Here is a 15197-nt window from a genome sequence, read left to right on the forward strand (position 1 = left end):
CTCACATAATCTCAACCCTCAAACGAACTGCTACATGGGAGAAGAAAATTCATATAAATAATTTACTGAGCAGAGGCAAAGTCAATGTGAGGCTCCATGTTTTTTAGCATGACTTTTGCATCTCTGCAAAGAAAGAACATGCAACATAAATTTGGTGTTTCAACCCCCCTTTTAAGGTCCCCTACGCAAACCTATGGGCCAACTGCAGTGCCATTTTGTGCCCAAAGTATGCACAGCTGCAGTGCAGCTGTTGAATGCAGCACCAACGCAGAAACAGTGGTGGGTAACAAACAAGTCACAAGAGATTCTTTTTCAGGCTTGCTGCAGGAGTTGTATATTGTTAAGAGCAACAAAATAGTAAAGATGCAGTAGTGTTAAAATACAAACAACAGTGAACATTGTAAATGCAGCAACTACTCAAAATGACAGTTTGTGTGCAGCACACACAAGTAGCCGTTCTTAAATTACGGGGTGGGGGAGGACAGGGGAAGGGAAAGGAGAGGAGGAGGGGGTGCGCTTGGAGGATCAATGGCAGCTGCTGCCCACAATTGGTTCTTTTGTGCGACACACACTGTACACAAATGAGCGCAGCTGCACCACGGAGAGGATGAGGAGGATGACGGGTGACCCCCATTGCATTCTTGCTACGTTGCTGCTCTTTGGACTCACTTCCCCACTCAGCTGCATGCTATAATCATCGCTACGACCACAGGCGTCGACATCATCGATTTGAAGGGGGGAAGTGGTCCGATGAGGAGGAGGAGGACGCACTTGTCAGGAGTGTGTGCGTCAGTGTTCTTTGCTGTGCAGCTGACGGCATGCTGTCGCAGCAGCTGCCTGCTAACCGGGGCAAGGTCATTTTGAGTTACGTGCGCAGCTGCTAGCACCGTCCTGGCAACATAGCATGCCAGGGCTGCCTTCCCAACACTGTCCTCTTCAAACGACGCAGACTTCGAGTGTCCTTTCAGATGGCCTTGCTCGGCTGCACTAGTTGAAGAGCACAGACTCTGGGTCTTCATTGGCAAGAAGCTTGATGTGGCGCAGGACGTCCTTCTTGGTAATAACGCCCAAGATTTTCCTGAAAACAACAAAAAGCCATCTGAGCATGATGCAGAACCATTCAGATGCATATTTATGCATTTTCTTGAACTACAGCTCCAGCAATTAATTGTGCTGAGCTAGCAATATAACATTTTTCCAATAGCTAGGCTTTCCGACTCCTTTTGACTTCGCAATAGATCATTAAGCCCAGCTCGCATAAATACACAGTTTTGTCCAACACAGGCCACAATTAGAAATGTATTTAAATTATGATTGGTATTATAGGTGTCATACATGCACCTCTTACAGGTAGCACTCAATGCTTAGAAAAACGTTGAGAGAAGTTCACACAGCTCCCGAAGCAAGCAGGTGCAACTGCAAAAAGTGTGCAGGCCTACCCATTGTGCGTGACTAGAGTCTGCCTGAGGCCCAACTTGCGGAACATGTCAATCACCGTCTCCATCGGCGTCTGGTCTGTCACTGTTATGGGAGCCTGTAGTAAAAAAAGAACATCGAGAAAGCTCATGTTTCACAGCAGCAGCAATGCACCATGCATCATGGTATCGGTGTGAGTTTTTGTATAGTGAACAGAATGCAAAACACGAAAACAACCAACAGCACAATTCGAGCAATAAATGCCTAGTACTGGTTCTTCATTTCTTCACCTCAGACAAAACTGCAATGAAAAAAGTAAGTTACACTCCTGTCAAGCAAGCAAGTTAAGTGCGCTTACAGAGGACGTCATGTGCTACAAGTGCACTTTGCCAAATCTAAATGTTGCGAGTGGAGCGCCACTCACAGAAGAGTGCCCTCCGGTTGAAGTGCGTTGATGGAACACACTCTGAGGGCCCAGTGCGTAACCTCGACAGCAGAGATTCTGAAGGCACAATTTGCATGGTGCCTAAAAAGTACTCACAAGTTTATTTTACTTGCTATAACACTGTTTTTCAAAAAATATTTCTTCATCATAGCTACATGCGAAGCAACACAACATAAGAACGCGATCAGATGCAACTCGCTATTCGCCATCATCTTGTTTGTTGTCAAAATTCTGGAGTCTTGGCTGGTCTAGGATTTTCTTCTTTTTTTTTCATTGTTAGATACTGTTTAAGCTCGTTTTATTTGCGCTATTATGTCAAACAGTCAACTTTTAAGTTGTTTTTTTTTTTTCGTCGACTCTCCGAAAATTCCACTCATTTCGTGTTGCCATTTTTCTTTTACTACAAGTGCACTTTGCCTTTCCGCTTAGCACCGCATAGCCTAAGGTGTCACTCAGGACGCCGAAGCACAGTCACCGCATGTGCACTTAACTTGTGTGCTTGACAGCGGTATTAGATAGAGCAGAATCTCAGCGATGCAAACCTCACACGGTAACGACAGATATTTGTAAACCCGAAATTCGTATCATCAAAAAAATGAGCTAAAGCATTAGAAATGTATTCATGCAAATCTATATACAGCTGACAGGATTTAATTACGACCACATGGCACCACTCAGTTCTCACACCAAGTAATGTGCAATTGGCGATCATGAACTTGGCGATGTGCAGGCCGTGTATCAGAACTCAGTATTCATGACGAGTACAACATGACTGGCGATTGCAGCGTCGATGTAAGAGAAGCACTTAGTAGTTGCGAATATGGCTCCTGTAGTCGTATAATCCATAGAAATGTGGAAGGGTGGTCAGAACACCTGAAATTCTGCACATTGCACACTACACCTCAGCAGGAGAATTTGACAAATTTGTATCATATTGAAATTCGTAACAGTCATGATCATATCATTTGACATTTTAGTATATGTTGTTACGCAGGTAATGTTGCACGTTAGGCAAAAAAAACTTACACGCTAAAAATACACCTCAGTCATCATGTATACAACTGCAGGTACCATTTTACAAGCATAAAACAAAGCTTTTCAGCAGAACTTATAAAAAATGGTGAAATGCCGCAAGAAAACAAGCCTGTATTTTGAAATAAATACAGCTGATAAAATAAGCTGATTGAAAAGCAAGTAAATAATAGATTTCAATAAAGATAACAATTACACAAGCTTAGGAGGCATGGGCTCGCAAGCCACATTTATACTTTACTTCTTTAGGAAAATGCATTTGTATTTTAACACTTACTGCTACTGCCATAATAATATGATCAATATAAAATTGACATGTTTGATGTAATTTCATCATGGCAACAGGCAGCACCTTAACTGAACAGAAAAGCCACAGTATATTGAGGAACGCGATCACTATATTCAAAGTGGTGGTAAAAGGTGATCGCATGGCTATGGATTGAACCTCAATATAGCGAACACAGATATTATGAATTAGCGGCTGTACTTAACTGTTCCCAAATATTTTTAACAAGCACATGCAAATTCCACTTTACATATCAAACACAGTTTCTCAAAAACGGATATATCAAATTCTCCAGTGCCACGCGGTGTCTGCTTGAATTGCAAGCACCAAGCCTTCACCACACTACACAAGTGACTATAGTTTGATACAATTCAAGAATAAAGTGGCACACACCCTTCAAAGCAACCCTCCAGCCAATGGTGTAGACTTTTTTTTACACCGCGGTTAATACGATTAAGCTTTGCCTAACCCCCTTTCTTCTACTCCCCCTGCAATGTCACACTAGCAGATCCAAAGGGATTAGCCACAACATCATGAGAATCTGTTGAGTTGTTGAGGCCGTTGGCTGGAGAGCCCCTCTCTGTTGAGAGAAATTTGCCGCTTCCATTTCAGCTGTATCAAACTATAACTGTGGTGTGGCAAGCATTCGCACCAAGGTCTGGGATTTAATCTTGCACTAGTGCTTTTATCTCGCACTCATAAACTGCACTACAGATGACACAGCGGCATGGGGGGGGGGTTTGTAGCCAGGCAGTCAGCATCACGTGGCCAGCACGCGCTGTTTTTTGCATCTGTCCACAGTGCCCCAGAAGCAGCGGCATGGTTGGTTGTAGCCTTGCAATAACCATCCTGGGCTCATCACTCACATGGCTGTCATGGATGTGGTAGCTTTTGCTCTGACATACCATTTTCCACACAACATGGCTATAATGCGGGGGAACCATCCTAGCTGGTGCTTGGTTATTTGTGGCCACCGGAATCATTGCGGGTGTTTTTGAAGCCATGCTAAAACTTCGGTAAAGGTCTCCCCGTTTCTCTACTAGGTCCGCTTGAACTGCCATCCCTTCACTGAATAATTTGCGCTGCTCTTGCGTGCAGTTTTTACGAACTGTTATATTATGAATTTGGGCTATATAAATATGTTACGATTTTTCACCTGTTTGCTATAACGAGGTTTGACTGTTTCTGAAGTTATTATGCATGCATCAATGTTGTGAACAGGATGTGAAAAGAGAGAGGGTACTTGCCAGGTCTAAGATCCGACGCAGCTTAACTGGTGGTGGGCCATTCCATGGTGTTGGCACCTGGCTCGTGAAGAGGGCACGCGAGGTGCCCACAACCCCATCTTGGCACTTGCGAGCATTGGCTGCGCAACAATGAACAGCCTCAACTCATGCTACATGTCTGTCTGCCCTATACAAGCCAGCAAAGAGCTATTAGCAGTGAAGGTAGACAGCACTGCCCTAAGGTGAATGACTGAAGGAACAGATATAAGAAAAAGTATGACAGCAATTTTTTAGTTTTAGTGACCGGTCCAATACTGTGGGAGTAAACAGCTCATTACCAAAATGTGAAGTGCTGAGCTTTTCCCAAAGTCCCTAAGCTACTCAGCATGCGAAAGTTGCTGCAACCAAAACAGCTTTGTGTTACCACAACGCCGATAAGCTGCACAATACAGCGACTGTAGGAGCACATGGCAAAGCAAGTCAGGAATGAGGCCAGTTCATCTGCGGGACCTACTGCAGCTTCACAGATGCACACTGAACAGCCACCAAGATTTAACAGCTATCATCAAGCTAACCATGACAACATACACAATGCGTTACTAAGAGCATACTCATGCCCATATGTATCAGAAAAAAGTTGCAAGTGAAACACGGCGTTTAAATTTGCAGACAAGAAGGGCAACACATTCAACTTCAGATTTGTGCATGGAACTGCACTCTTCCTTGAAAAGGTGAATCAGGCAGCAGCAGTGGCACTCACCCAGAGCTAGGCTGAGGTCCTTGCGCAGGACGAAGCCAACCAGATACTGAGATTCGGTGGACACTATCACAGGGAAACCATTGTGGTCTGTGGTCTTCAGGAGGCACTCTGCAAACGAGTTTATATTTCACGGCTCAGAAAAGAGCACACACACCTGAACAGTAAATGATCCCGACCCAAGGTTACTTGGAACCGCTGTCCCGAGGCCAAAACTTACCCAATTCTTCGACTGTCATGCTATCCTGCGTCACACAGCAAAGTGGTCCTTCCCCACGCCTGCAAAAGGAAAAATCAAATGATGCAGTTGTCGTTAGCCAGGTTCCCAGAATAAAGTGAATGCATTCAGTTTTATGCAAAACTCTCCTGAATAAGCTGAATAAACTTGTGAATAAACAAAATTCCTTCCAGACACTGAAAGGCACTGAGTGCCTTTGAAAGACTTCTACAGATATGTCTTGCCTCGCCTATTTGGCATACAGAGTAGAGTCTAGTTATATTGAACATACTTAATTCAAACTTTCAGTTCATTTGAATTGATGTTTCGGTCCTGTCAACATCAGGTGTCTGAAAAAGGTTCCCTCTAGTTCAAACTCTGCATATTTCTAACAAACTTCTGGTCCACTTGGAGTTCTATCGAACTTGAAGTGGGGTAGCTAGACTGTACTCATGTTTTTAAATAGATTTGACAGGAGAGCAGCATGTGACTTGCTGTGCAACTCACCGTGGTTGCATTACGTCGGCTGCAAGAGTGGTGTGGGCGAATTCCTCTTTGTTGTCCAGGAAAGGGTAACCATTCAGGTGAATGTGAGCGTCGTAGCTGGGTGCCACAAATCGTCAAGGACGAATCCTGTTGCATGGTTTCCAGAATTTTTGCAGCATAAAGGTTCACTCAGTGTCACGAGCTTTCTGTCCTTGCAGCCAGCAAACCTATCAACTGAATCAGGCTCTGATCATACAACCTTTGTCCGTAAAGTTTCGAGACTCATTTAGTTTCTTCTCTAGAAATGATTCCCCCACACAAATGTTGGTACGTATGTGTAGGGCCATCCTTTCGGGCTAACCTGAGCTATTGCTGTGGCAGCCACTAGATGGCATTACATGTAGAAAAGTACATTGTCACTAGTCGTTTGCCTATTCTACTGTGAGTGAATGTGGAGAGATGGACGTCCACCTCGAGCAGCGTGTAAATATAAAACTCTGTGTGAAGCTGGGTAAGACAGCCACACAGACATATGAGCTCCTTCGTGACGATACAAGGCAGGGGCACCCTTCAACCTCACGGAATGGAAACAACGTGGCTCGGATCGTGGAAATCGTACAGCAAGACCGCACCATTACAGTCCGCATGCTATCAGATGCTCTCAACATTAGTAAGACAACATGCCACCAAATTTTGAGTGAGAACTTGGAGAAATGAAAGCTGAATGCCCGGCTTGTACCGCGCTCCCTCACACAGGACCAGAAGGACACGCAGGCATCAGTGAGCACTGATTCGCTCTCCGAGGCAGAGAAGGATGGTGCATTCGTCGACAGCATCATTGCTGAAGACGAAACAGTGTTTTAAATACGATCCTCAAACAAAGAGGCAGTGCGCCGAATGGCGGTCCACAAGCTCTCCGGCATCGAGAAAGGTGGGGCGACAGAAGACCAAACCAAAGACGATGCTGATAGTTTTTTTCCATGTGAGAGGTGTCATACACCACGGGATGGTGAATCTGGAGTTTAATATCCACGTGCTCCAACACATGCGCGATGCACTGCAATGCTGTCGCCCTGACTTACGGGCATCTGGACAATGGAGCCTTCTCCACGATAACGCAAGGCCGCACACTGCTCTCAGTGTGACAGAATTTCTCGCCAAGCACAGCAATACTACACTTCCCCATCCGCCATACTCACCTGACCTCTCCCCATGCAATTTTTTCCTGTTTTGTTGCGTGAGGAGAGCCCTAAAAGGTCTCTGGATGGGGAGAGTGGAGGCCATTCAAGACGCCACGACAAAGGAGCTGATAGCCCTGCCAAAAGAAGCGTTTTCCAACTGTTTCCAAGACATGAAGAAGCGTTGGAAGCTGTGTGTGGACTGGAAGAGAGACTATTTTGAAGGGGTGCAGCAAAAATGATTTCAATGTTAAACATACTTTTTTGAATGAACTCAGTCTCCAAACTTTACGGACAAAGGTTGTATGTTTAGAAGCACATATTGAGCACTGACTGTTCACCAACTAACCCAAATGGCACCTGAAACTTCTTGCAACACGATGGATCAGCTATGAGTTATGAGAAGATAATGATGTTCAGCTAATATGCTCATTTTTGAAAAAGCCATTAGGATTTCAGTATCCTACATGATACACAATAAGAACCGCCCATCCAGTGTTCTTACTGCATGTCATCTAGGTTGCACAAATCTATGCGACGTTTAAAAACCTACTAACAAGTAAGCAGCAAGTAGAAAAATGCATAATGGGAAGCAAAGGCTCTCTTTTTAAGCGCCACATGCTTTTAACTGGCCAATCCCACCATGTTTGTTGTAATACCAAGCATGCCAGCTAGATGTTTCATGCTGAAATACGATGTTTATCAAAAACAAAAATATTTCTGCGGGAACAAAAGGTACACAACTCTGGCATCTTTCAGTTACTGTGTGTAACACAGCACAAAACAAACAACATTCCTACATCTAAATATTCTGCATGCTGGAGGTACCACACTTTTTCTTTCCAGCACTTTTCCTTATAGCTTTTATTATGCTGAACTACTGAAAGCTTGTTAACTGACAGTATGGCGCAAAAAATACTTGACCACATGCAAACGACTTTTTTTTTTTACCTTAGCAAGTGAATCATGTGCATTAGGTCAAATAAACCAATCTTTATTACATGTCATCTTTTTGATGTCCTGTTTTTTTGTTCCTTAGTCTCCTGTCTGTTAATGCTTGTTTCCCATGACCAAAGAACCTACTTTGTAACCTCACCGCAACTCTTGTTTTACCACACACAGACAACATAAAACATGAAGGATACATTCCCTCCTTGCCCAGGGCATCGCCGACCCACTTGCTGGCCATGACAGCCGCCATGAGGGGCTCGATGTAGCGCACCGAGCCGGTCAGCTCGAACATGATCACCACTAGTGACACCGTCATGCGCGTCACCCCGCCCAGGCATGCCGCCGCGCCGACCATGGCATAGAGGCCTGGGGTCACGCAGTTCTCGCCCGTGTTGCACGCACCTTGGAACACCCACAGGGTCGGGTACTGGCTGCACAAGCAGACAGAGAAAGGGAAGATTGATGCCCTGCGCCAGGAGCCAATGCTAAGAGCACGTCCAGGGCGGTGTCCGCCGATTAGCTACAGCAGAAAGCTAATCGGATGGAGTTGTGAAGACCATCAGCAACAACTTACTAAGCCAGCTGTTCCACAGCAATGCCAATCATTCGGCCCATGATGGCGCCGAATGCCATGCTTGGGATAAAGATGCCAGCAGGAACCTGAAATGAAGCAACAGTGCGGGAAAGGCATCAAGAGCTGCCCTGACATTGTGGCCCCAACAGCTGGGAAGACGTCAGATTTCACAAGGTTAGTGCAATCACAGTGGCATTAACAGTGCACCCAAAATGGTGTAGAATATACTGATATGGGAATTGAACAAACAAGAAGCTTTAGGATTAGGCCTCTCTGATCAAGAAGGGGTGTTTGGATTGCATGAATGATGGACTATAAAAAATTTAACTAGTCACAAGGAAAAGAAAGACAGAGTAATTGACACCTGGACTGACACTGCCAGAGCAACTGACACCTAGGTGGACACCTGAACAGCATCATTGGGGAACAGATGAAGAAAGGTGTGAAAGAAGGATGAGAGAAAGAGGTGCCGAATATTGATGAGTCCAGATTAATTTTGACCACCTGTGGTTCTTTAACATGCACTGACATCACATAGCATACACATAACATAAAAGACGCACAAACATCTTTTGCATGCCTCTGTCGAAGCACAACTGTCACGGCTGGGATTTGATCCTGCGTCCTTATGTTTGGCAGCCAAACACCATAACCAAGCGACTGCAGAACGTTTAACAATGAAGCAAACAAAACGTGAGCATTATGGAAGTTTCTACAGCATGCCTTTCTAATTGCTATATTGCCTGCAAGCATGCAAGCCTGTTGCCTTTTCACTGAAATTATGACAATCTTACAGCTGCACTAGGTGACAACTTCTTTCGGCTATATGAAGAGGATGCTACAGGAGCGGAGCATCTCTAACTGTGCCACTTCACTAATAGTTCGGTCACAGGGCAGCCGCCTGGCAAGTTGCTTGTTGTGCGAATGCTTCACTCCATCGCTCGTGCAGCTGGTGCCATCTATGGAAGCTTCTTATAACCGGATGAGAACATGCCCAGGCAATTCACAGCAATAATGAAACTGTTTTTGCCATGACTCTTCAAAGTTTAAAATGCGCAGTTACATTAGAATTATGCCTTAAAGAATGGGCAACTGGCGACTACATTCTGCTGCAAAGGAAGAGATGGCATGTTTCGGCTCTGTAGCTTTGGCAGCATGGCTAAAAAAGGTTGCCGCAGAGTATATAGTGACATTGTGAAGCCCTGAGGTGATCAGAGTCACTCTTGGTGACCCCGCTCATGGTAAGCAATGACTTCCATTTGCGCACGAAAATAACTTCTTGTTTGAATGAAATTATGATCTGCACCTCATTTTTCAAACCAGAAGAAAATGTGATTCTTTCCCACAATGGCCTGCTAAATAGCTGAAAGCGGTAGCTCGGTTTGCAAAATGATTACAGCACTGCATGCATTTTCCACATTATGTCATTCCTGTGAACTGCTTTGCCACTGTCCTATGAAGCCTTCGATACGTACTATTAGGTAGCCAAGTCCTTGGCTTTATTCTTCAGCTGTTTGCTGGCATTACAATCGGAGCACCATGAGAAAAATCCACAATGTGGCAGCAACAAAGAAGAGCTACTGGAAAAGGTCACGACGCTGCACAACTAGAGCCAAATCTAAAGCTGGACTTGACAAACATGACCACATGAATCGCCATAAGATTTTCTATTCAGAAAAAGAAAGCAGTTCCAGATTTCAAAGCATGAGACCGACATGCATATGTCTACCCTTCAAACCTTGCATATCCAAGCATCAATCTAACAAAACCAGAAGGACCAGCAAATTTCACAATAGCGAAGCAACGTCCTTGTAAGTATAAAGTGTGCACACACCTTGATACCAAAGGTGAAGATTGTGATGAGCAGCTTGAATATCAAGGCCAGGCTGAGTTGCCACAGCGAGTTGTAAACACCGTCTCCGGCCTCGGCTATGTCGATGTGGTTGTTGACATTGGTGAAGTTTCGCTTGTAGTCACACAAGGGTGACACGTCCGTAATGCCACACTGGCTAAAGAGGACCTTGAAGGAATAGAGGCAAAAAAAGAGCATTAGAAAAGCCTATGTGATGCAGTGCAAAACTGCTGGCAAACGAAATAGGGCATGATTAGTCTCCATTTCTTACACTGGATGCAAGGCAGTAAACTGTAACTGCAAAGAATTAAATATGTTTTATAACAGTGGGTCTTTTATTTTTCTTGTTTAAGTTCTCAAAACAACGAATGCAAGAGCAAAACCTTCTCGTCTTGCGGCTTCTAGAGCAAACAGTCGTTTCCATTAGGTAATTAAATAAGAGCTACTAGTTTGTTAATTGTATATTTCATGGCAAAAGAGCCCTGAAGTTACAATAAGGAATCAAAAACTAAAAGAAACTGATAAGTTTTCCCGTACACACCAAACAGCTGAAGCATCTGCGGAAATAACTGCATGAATAAGTGTTTCAATAACATTCAGCATGATTATTTCTAAGTACTAGTTAAATATAAGGAGGCACCACAAAAACATAAAACAAAATGATAATTCACACAAAAGCACTTTTCCAACAGATTCTTCATCTTCAATGCAGTGTGGTGCTTTGTGACCTCATAGAGCTAGAGTGGCAGTAATAAGATAGTGAAGCGAAACGGTATTCACAATTTTCTGTACCAGTACTTAAACTGCGTTCCTATTTCCCATAAGTTCCAAGTTCTGGCTATGGAGCAATATCCACTGAAATTAGGGCAACACAATCATGAATGTATCTCCGAGTATCCACACAAGGCCCAAGCAAACGCTTTGCAGAACAGATTTCAGGACAGACACCATAATGCAGGAAACCTTTTCACACAAAGCAAGCAAATGTGAGACTGCGTCTTACCTTTATGAGGTCGCTGGTGTTCATACGTGTATATTCGTTGGGAAAACTGAGAACAGCCGTAATGACCGTAATCACTATGACCTGAAATGACAACGCATTAAGGACACAGGTCAGAGATGGAGACAGTAAAACAGGGTGATGAAAAGTATATGAGGAACATCACTCACCTCAGCAATGGGGTACTGGCCCAGACGAGATTCCTTCCTGTACCGGCACCAACGAATGTTGCATTTGATGAAGATTGTGGCCACCACACCCTGCATAAGTAATGTACGCCAAGGAAAACACATTGCATATATCTTCTGATCAAGAGGAAGCTAAAGAGAAAACAAGCACGTATTACCATTGACTAGGAACAGTGAACTGTTCACTACTGTAGTGGCAACAGTGCACCCATTGCAATTTTGCACAATCAATCCTTATATACGTGAAGGAAAGCTTCACTGTTATTGTTCGCAATACAAGGGTGAAGGCATTGTAAACCCTCATAATGAGTGCACTTACTATAAAAAGAAAGAAATTGCAATTTAGAGATGTGTTAATAATGTGCAGCAAAATTCACAATGCTGTAAAATTTTCACAATTAATGTTGGGGATGCATTTGTCATGAGTGTGTGCACGTTAAGAGAAAATAAAGTAATGTGTACAGTCGACGACCGATTTTTCGGGCTCTCTAGGGACCGCAAAAACGACCGAGAGATCAGACAATCCAGAAAATCTAATTTCGCCGAAAAAATAATGAAATTACTATCAATATGCTGGAGGAAGGGATCAGTTGCATTGCATACATTCTAAAGTTTCTCATGACTAAATTTCACTGCGCGACACGCGCACAAACGACTGGCGGTGCCGCTTTCACGAGCTCGGCCTGACTGTGCTGCCCTCGGCATGTCGCCAATGAACGCATGGGTTGGGACAAAGTCTAAATGAGAAAGCGAACATAATGCTGCGGGAACAACGCTGCGCTTGCAAAGCAGATGGACCTGGAACAAGAACGCGAAGATGGCGAAACAATAAGAACCAAGAAACAGCCGAAGCAAGTGCTCCGTCAGCGTTGGCCTTCATCATTAGGCCTAGCAACTACTACCAAACTCTGCACCGTATCCAGCGATATGCACTTTGCAGTTTCAGAATAGAAGAGTCAGGGTTGCAGTGCGCTTTGTCGCGGGTACGCTGACCTCGTTTTGAAATGCACCAACCACCATTTCCTCCCATGCTCGCAGTCTCCGCGAAGCCGGACACCTCCCATGCGCTTCGCAGCTACCCCTTTCCATATTTGAGACAAACGACTCGGCACAGATGAGTTCCACAAACTCTGTTCAAGTTCGTGTGGTGGAAGACATTCAAAAATATTATGAATTCGAAACCACGCGGGCGCAATATGCCGACTTGCACAGAATTTCAGCATCTCAAGTTAAGAGGCTCCCTTTAAGCTTAAATTTCATTTTGTTTGATCAAGTTTTCGATCTCTCCTGCAGTTTTAATTAATGAGGTTCCACTGTACACATTATATGGCAGCTTGGGTATTGATGATGAGTGCGAATGACATCCGAAAAATCGAGCAGTCAGTTGCGGTGCGTTCGAAATTTCAGGCGCTTTTATACATTGCCCATATAGGCCATGTCGTGGTGCCATGAAAAAGTTCGAATGATCAAGCATGTCCAAAAAATCAGGCGTCCGAATTTTCTGTCGTCGACTGTATACAGATACTTAATGATTTGAATGTGCTCCAGCTCTGTTAGACCTATGACCATAGTGTGCATTTTTCCTCTTAGCAAAACAACAAAAAAAAGTATAGCTGATTGTAACCGTGCATGTTTCCACGAGCAGTAGTGGAAGGTCCACCCGTGTTTGTAATCCCTTTCAGATAATGTTTGTGCTACAGCCTACTGTTGATTGCAGTGTTAGCCAGTGCACAAATAGTGTGCAGGCATAAAAAATTACAACCCACAGTGCCAATGAGAAAGTGCTACAACTTTAAATAATCAGCGAGTTTTGCTCACTGCCACGGTAGATACAGCACATAACCATGAATGTCCACCAATCACTCAATAAAAATGGACACTGTTAAGCTCATGTGTACAGCCGAAGTCGAAATATCCTTCCAATTTCTTTTACCCGCCTGTGCTGCAATACTGGTGACAATGAACATGTTCAGCCCACTGCTTCATATGTTAGAACTATGTAGTAGTCACAATCAATAAAGAAGGCGGCTAGTTCTGGCAACTCCTGACCACTCTGATTACCCTTACGTTGCTGAAGTCAACTGCACAGACACTGCGCACAAGAAGATGAGCTGTCAAACTGCAAGCAAGGGACGTTTCCTACAAGAATCCTAACTAGCACTCGTGTCAAAGAAGACGAAAAAAAGTAGAGAAGCAAGAAGGAGGGCGACAGTACTACAAGATGATCGAATCATGCACAAAAAGGTGACGATGACTGACCCCAAGGATGCCGAGCATGACGAACGGGAGCAGCTCAAAAAACAGCCAGGGCAGGTCGTACTCCACATAGAACATCACCAGGTGGTCATTGCCAAATGGGTTGATTGAGCGCAGCACAGATGCCGCCACCAGGGCGCAGAAGAAGGAACGCCATAGTGTCTTTAGCGGGAAGTAGTAGCTCACCTGCGCAACAATGAAATTGACATCACTTCCCATTAGTGGGCACGGAACGTGCAAAGTAGTGCTAACTGTGTCGCTGCTTCGTACGTTGGTAAATGCAGTTTTGGGGGCCCTGAAACACTCCTACAAGCCCTTTCTTAAGTTTGTCTCAATAGCATGCCTTTAGATCTTCCGTACAATCACAATGGCTTTCTTTCTCAAATGGAGAAGGCATTTCATTCACAAGCACACCATAAAAAAAATATAAGTGGACACAGAAGGCATACCACAATAATGTGCAACTAGCCCCGCACTTCATGTAACCCCATGTGGCAAATTGGACTTCCTCTCGTACTTTCCAGCATAACAGTCATCCTGAGGGTTACGAGAAAAGCATCACGAAAAACTAAGCGACAGCTTTGACAAAATGAAATAAAACCAAAAACACTTGGTGACAGCTGTGCTGTTTGGTTTTTTTTACGATCCGATCTGACAAGCTTATAACTTCAACAGAGAACAACAGTATTACGCATGTAGAGTCAACAACAACAACAAAAAAACACTTGTCAATGAAACCAAGCTAAACCGGGTGAACAAGGGTGTTTAGCTCAAGAAGTGATTCGAAAAGGGGTGGTACTCACCTCTTCTAAGCTGAATAGGACACCACCAATGGGAGCCCCAAAGGCAACAGACACACCTGCAGCTGCAGCAGCTGAGAGGATCTGGAAGGAAAAAGTGCACGGTTCAAACAAAGGCACATGACCAAAGAGGATATCACAGAAACAGAAGCGGCCTTAACAGAAAAGCAGTACAAAGAAAGCAAGAAAGAAATTGAAAAGAAACACACCAAGCATGGGCAGACATCCTCAGCAAGACTGAAGTGAAATACTGCACACATTAGTACATGGAAATTTTTAAAAAGGGCTTTCAACTTGTCGCAACTAGCTAGACATTCAACATGCACAGGGTTTTAAGAAAAGACAGCTACATGGCCATTCCAAATGATGCAGGCACCACTGGGGCAAAGTATACGCATACTGGCATAAGTATCTCACTAAGTTGCAATAGCACATGAGTAAGGTGATAAGCAGACATCTAAAGCAACTGCATACAATCAAACTTCCTGGTCTGCCTCCAAGCATGAAATGCTCAACGGCATTGTTTTCCAAGT

At 44.2% G+C, this 15197-nt stretch overlaps 1 protein-coding gene across 5 annotated transcripts in view; it reads right to left on the reverse strand.

The window, feature by feature from the left end:
* Positions 1-305: 305 nt before the first annotated feature.
* Positions 306-15197, reverse strand: part of ClC-c (chloride channel protein 3) — a 94845-nt gene continuing 79953 nt past the window's right edge. For all 5 annotated transcript variants that reach the window (XM_077661570.1, XM_077661568.1, XM_077661571.1 and 2 more), the window contains 13 exons: positions 14668-14748; positions 13868-14050; positions 11591-11680; positions 11424-11504; positions 10403-10588; positions 8569-8654; positions 8189-8425; positions 5887-5982; positions 5383-5441; positions 5166-5273; positions 4427-4545; positions 1440-1534; positions 306-1078 (listed from right to left, as the gene is read on the reverse strand). In XM_077661570.1, coding sequence (XP_077517696.1) covers positions 988-1078; positions 1440-1534; positions 4427-4545; positions 5166-5273; positions 5383-5441; positions 5887-5982; positions 8189-8425; positions 8569-8654; positions 10403-10588; positions 11424-11504; positions 11591-11680; positions 13868-14050; positions 14668-14748 — 1512 coding nt within the window. In that variant the 3' untranslated portion in view covers positions 306-987. The remainder of the gene's footprint in view (positions 1079-1439; positions 1535-4426; positions 4546-5165; positions 5274-5382; positions 5442-5886; positions 5983-8188; positions 8426-8568; positions 8655-10402; positions 10589-11423; positions 11505-11590; positions 11681-13867; positions 14051-14667; positions 14749-15197) is intronic.

Source organism: Amblyomma americanum, chromosome 4, assembly GCF_052857255.1.
Source record: "Amblyomma americanum isolate KBUSLIRL-KWMA chromosome 4, ASM5285725v1, whole genome shotgun sequence".
Classification (NCBI taxonomy): Eukaryota; Metazoa; Arthropoda; class Arachnida; order Ixodida; family Ixodidae; genus Amblyomma; species Amblyomma americanum.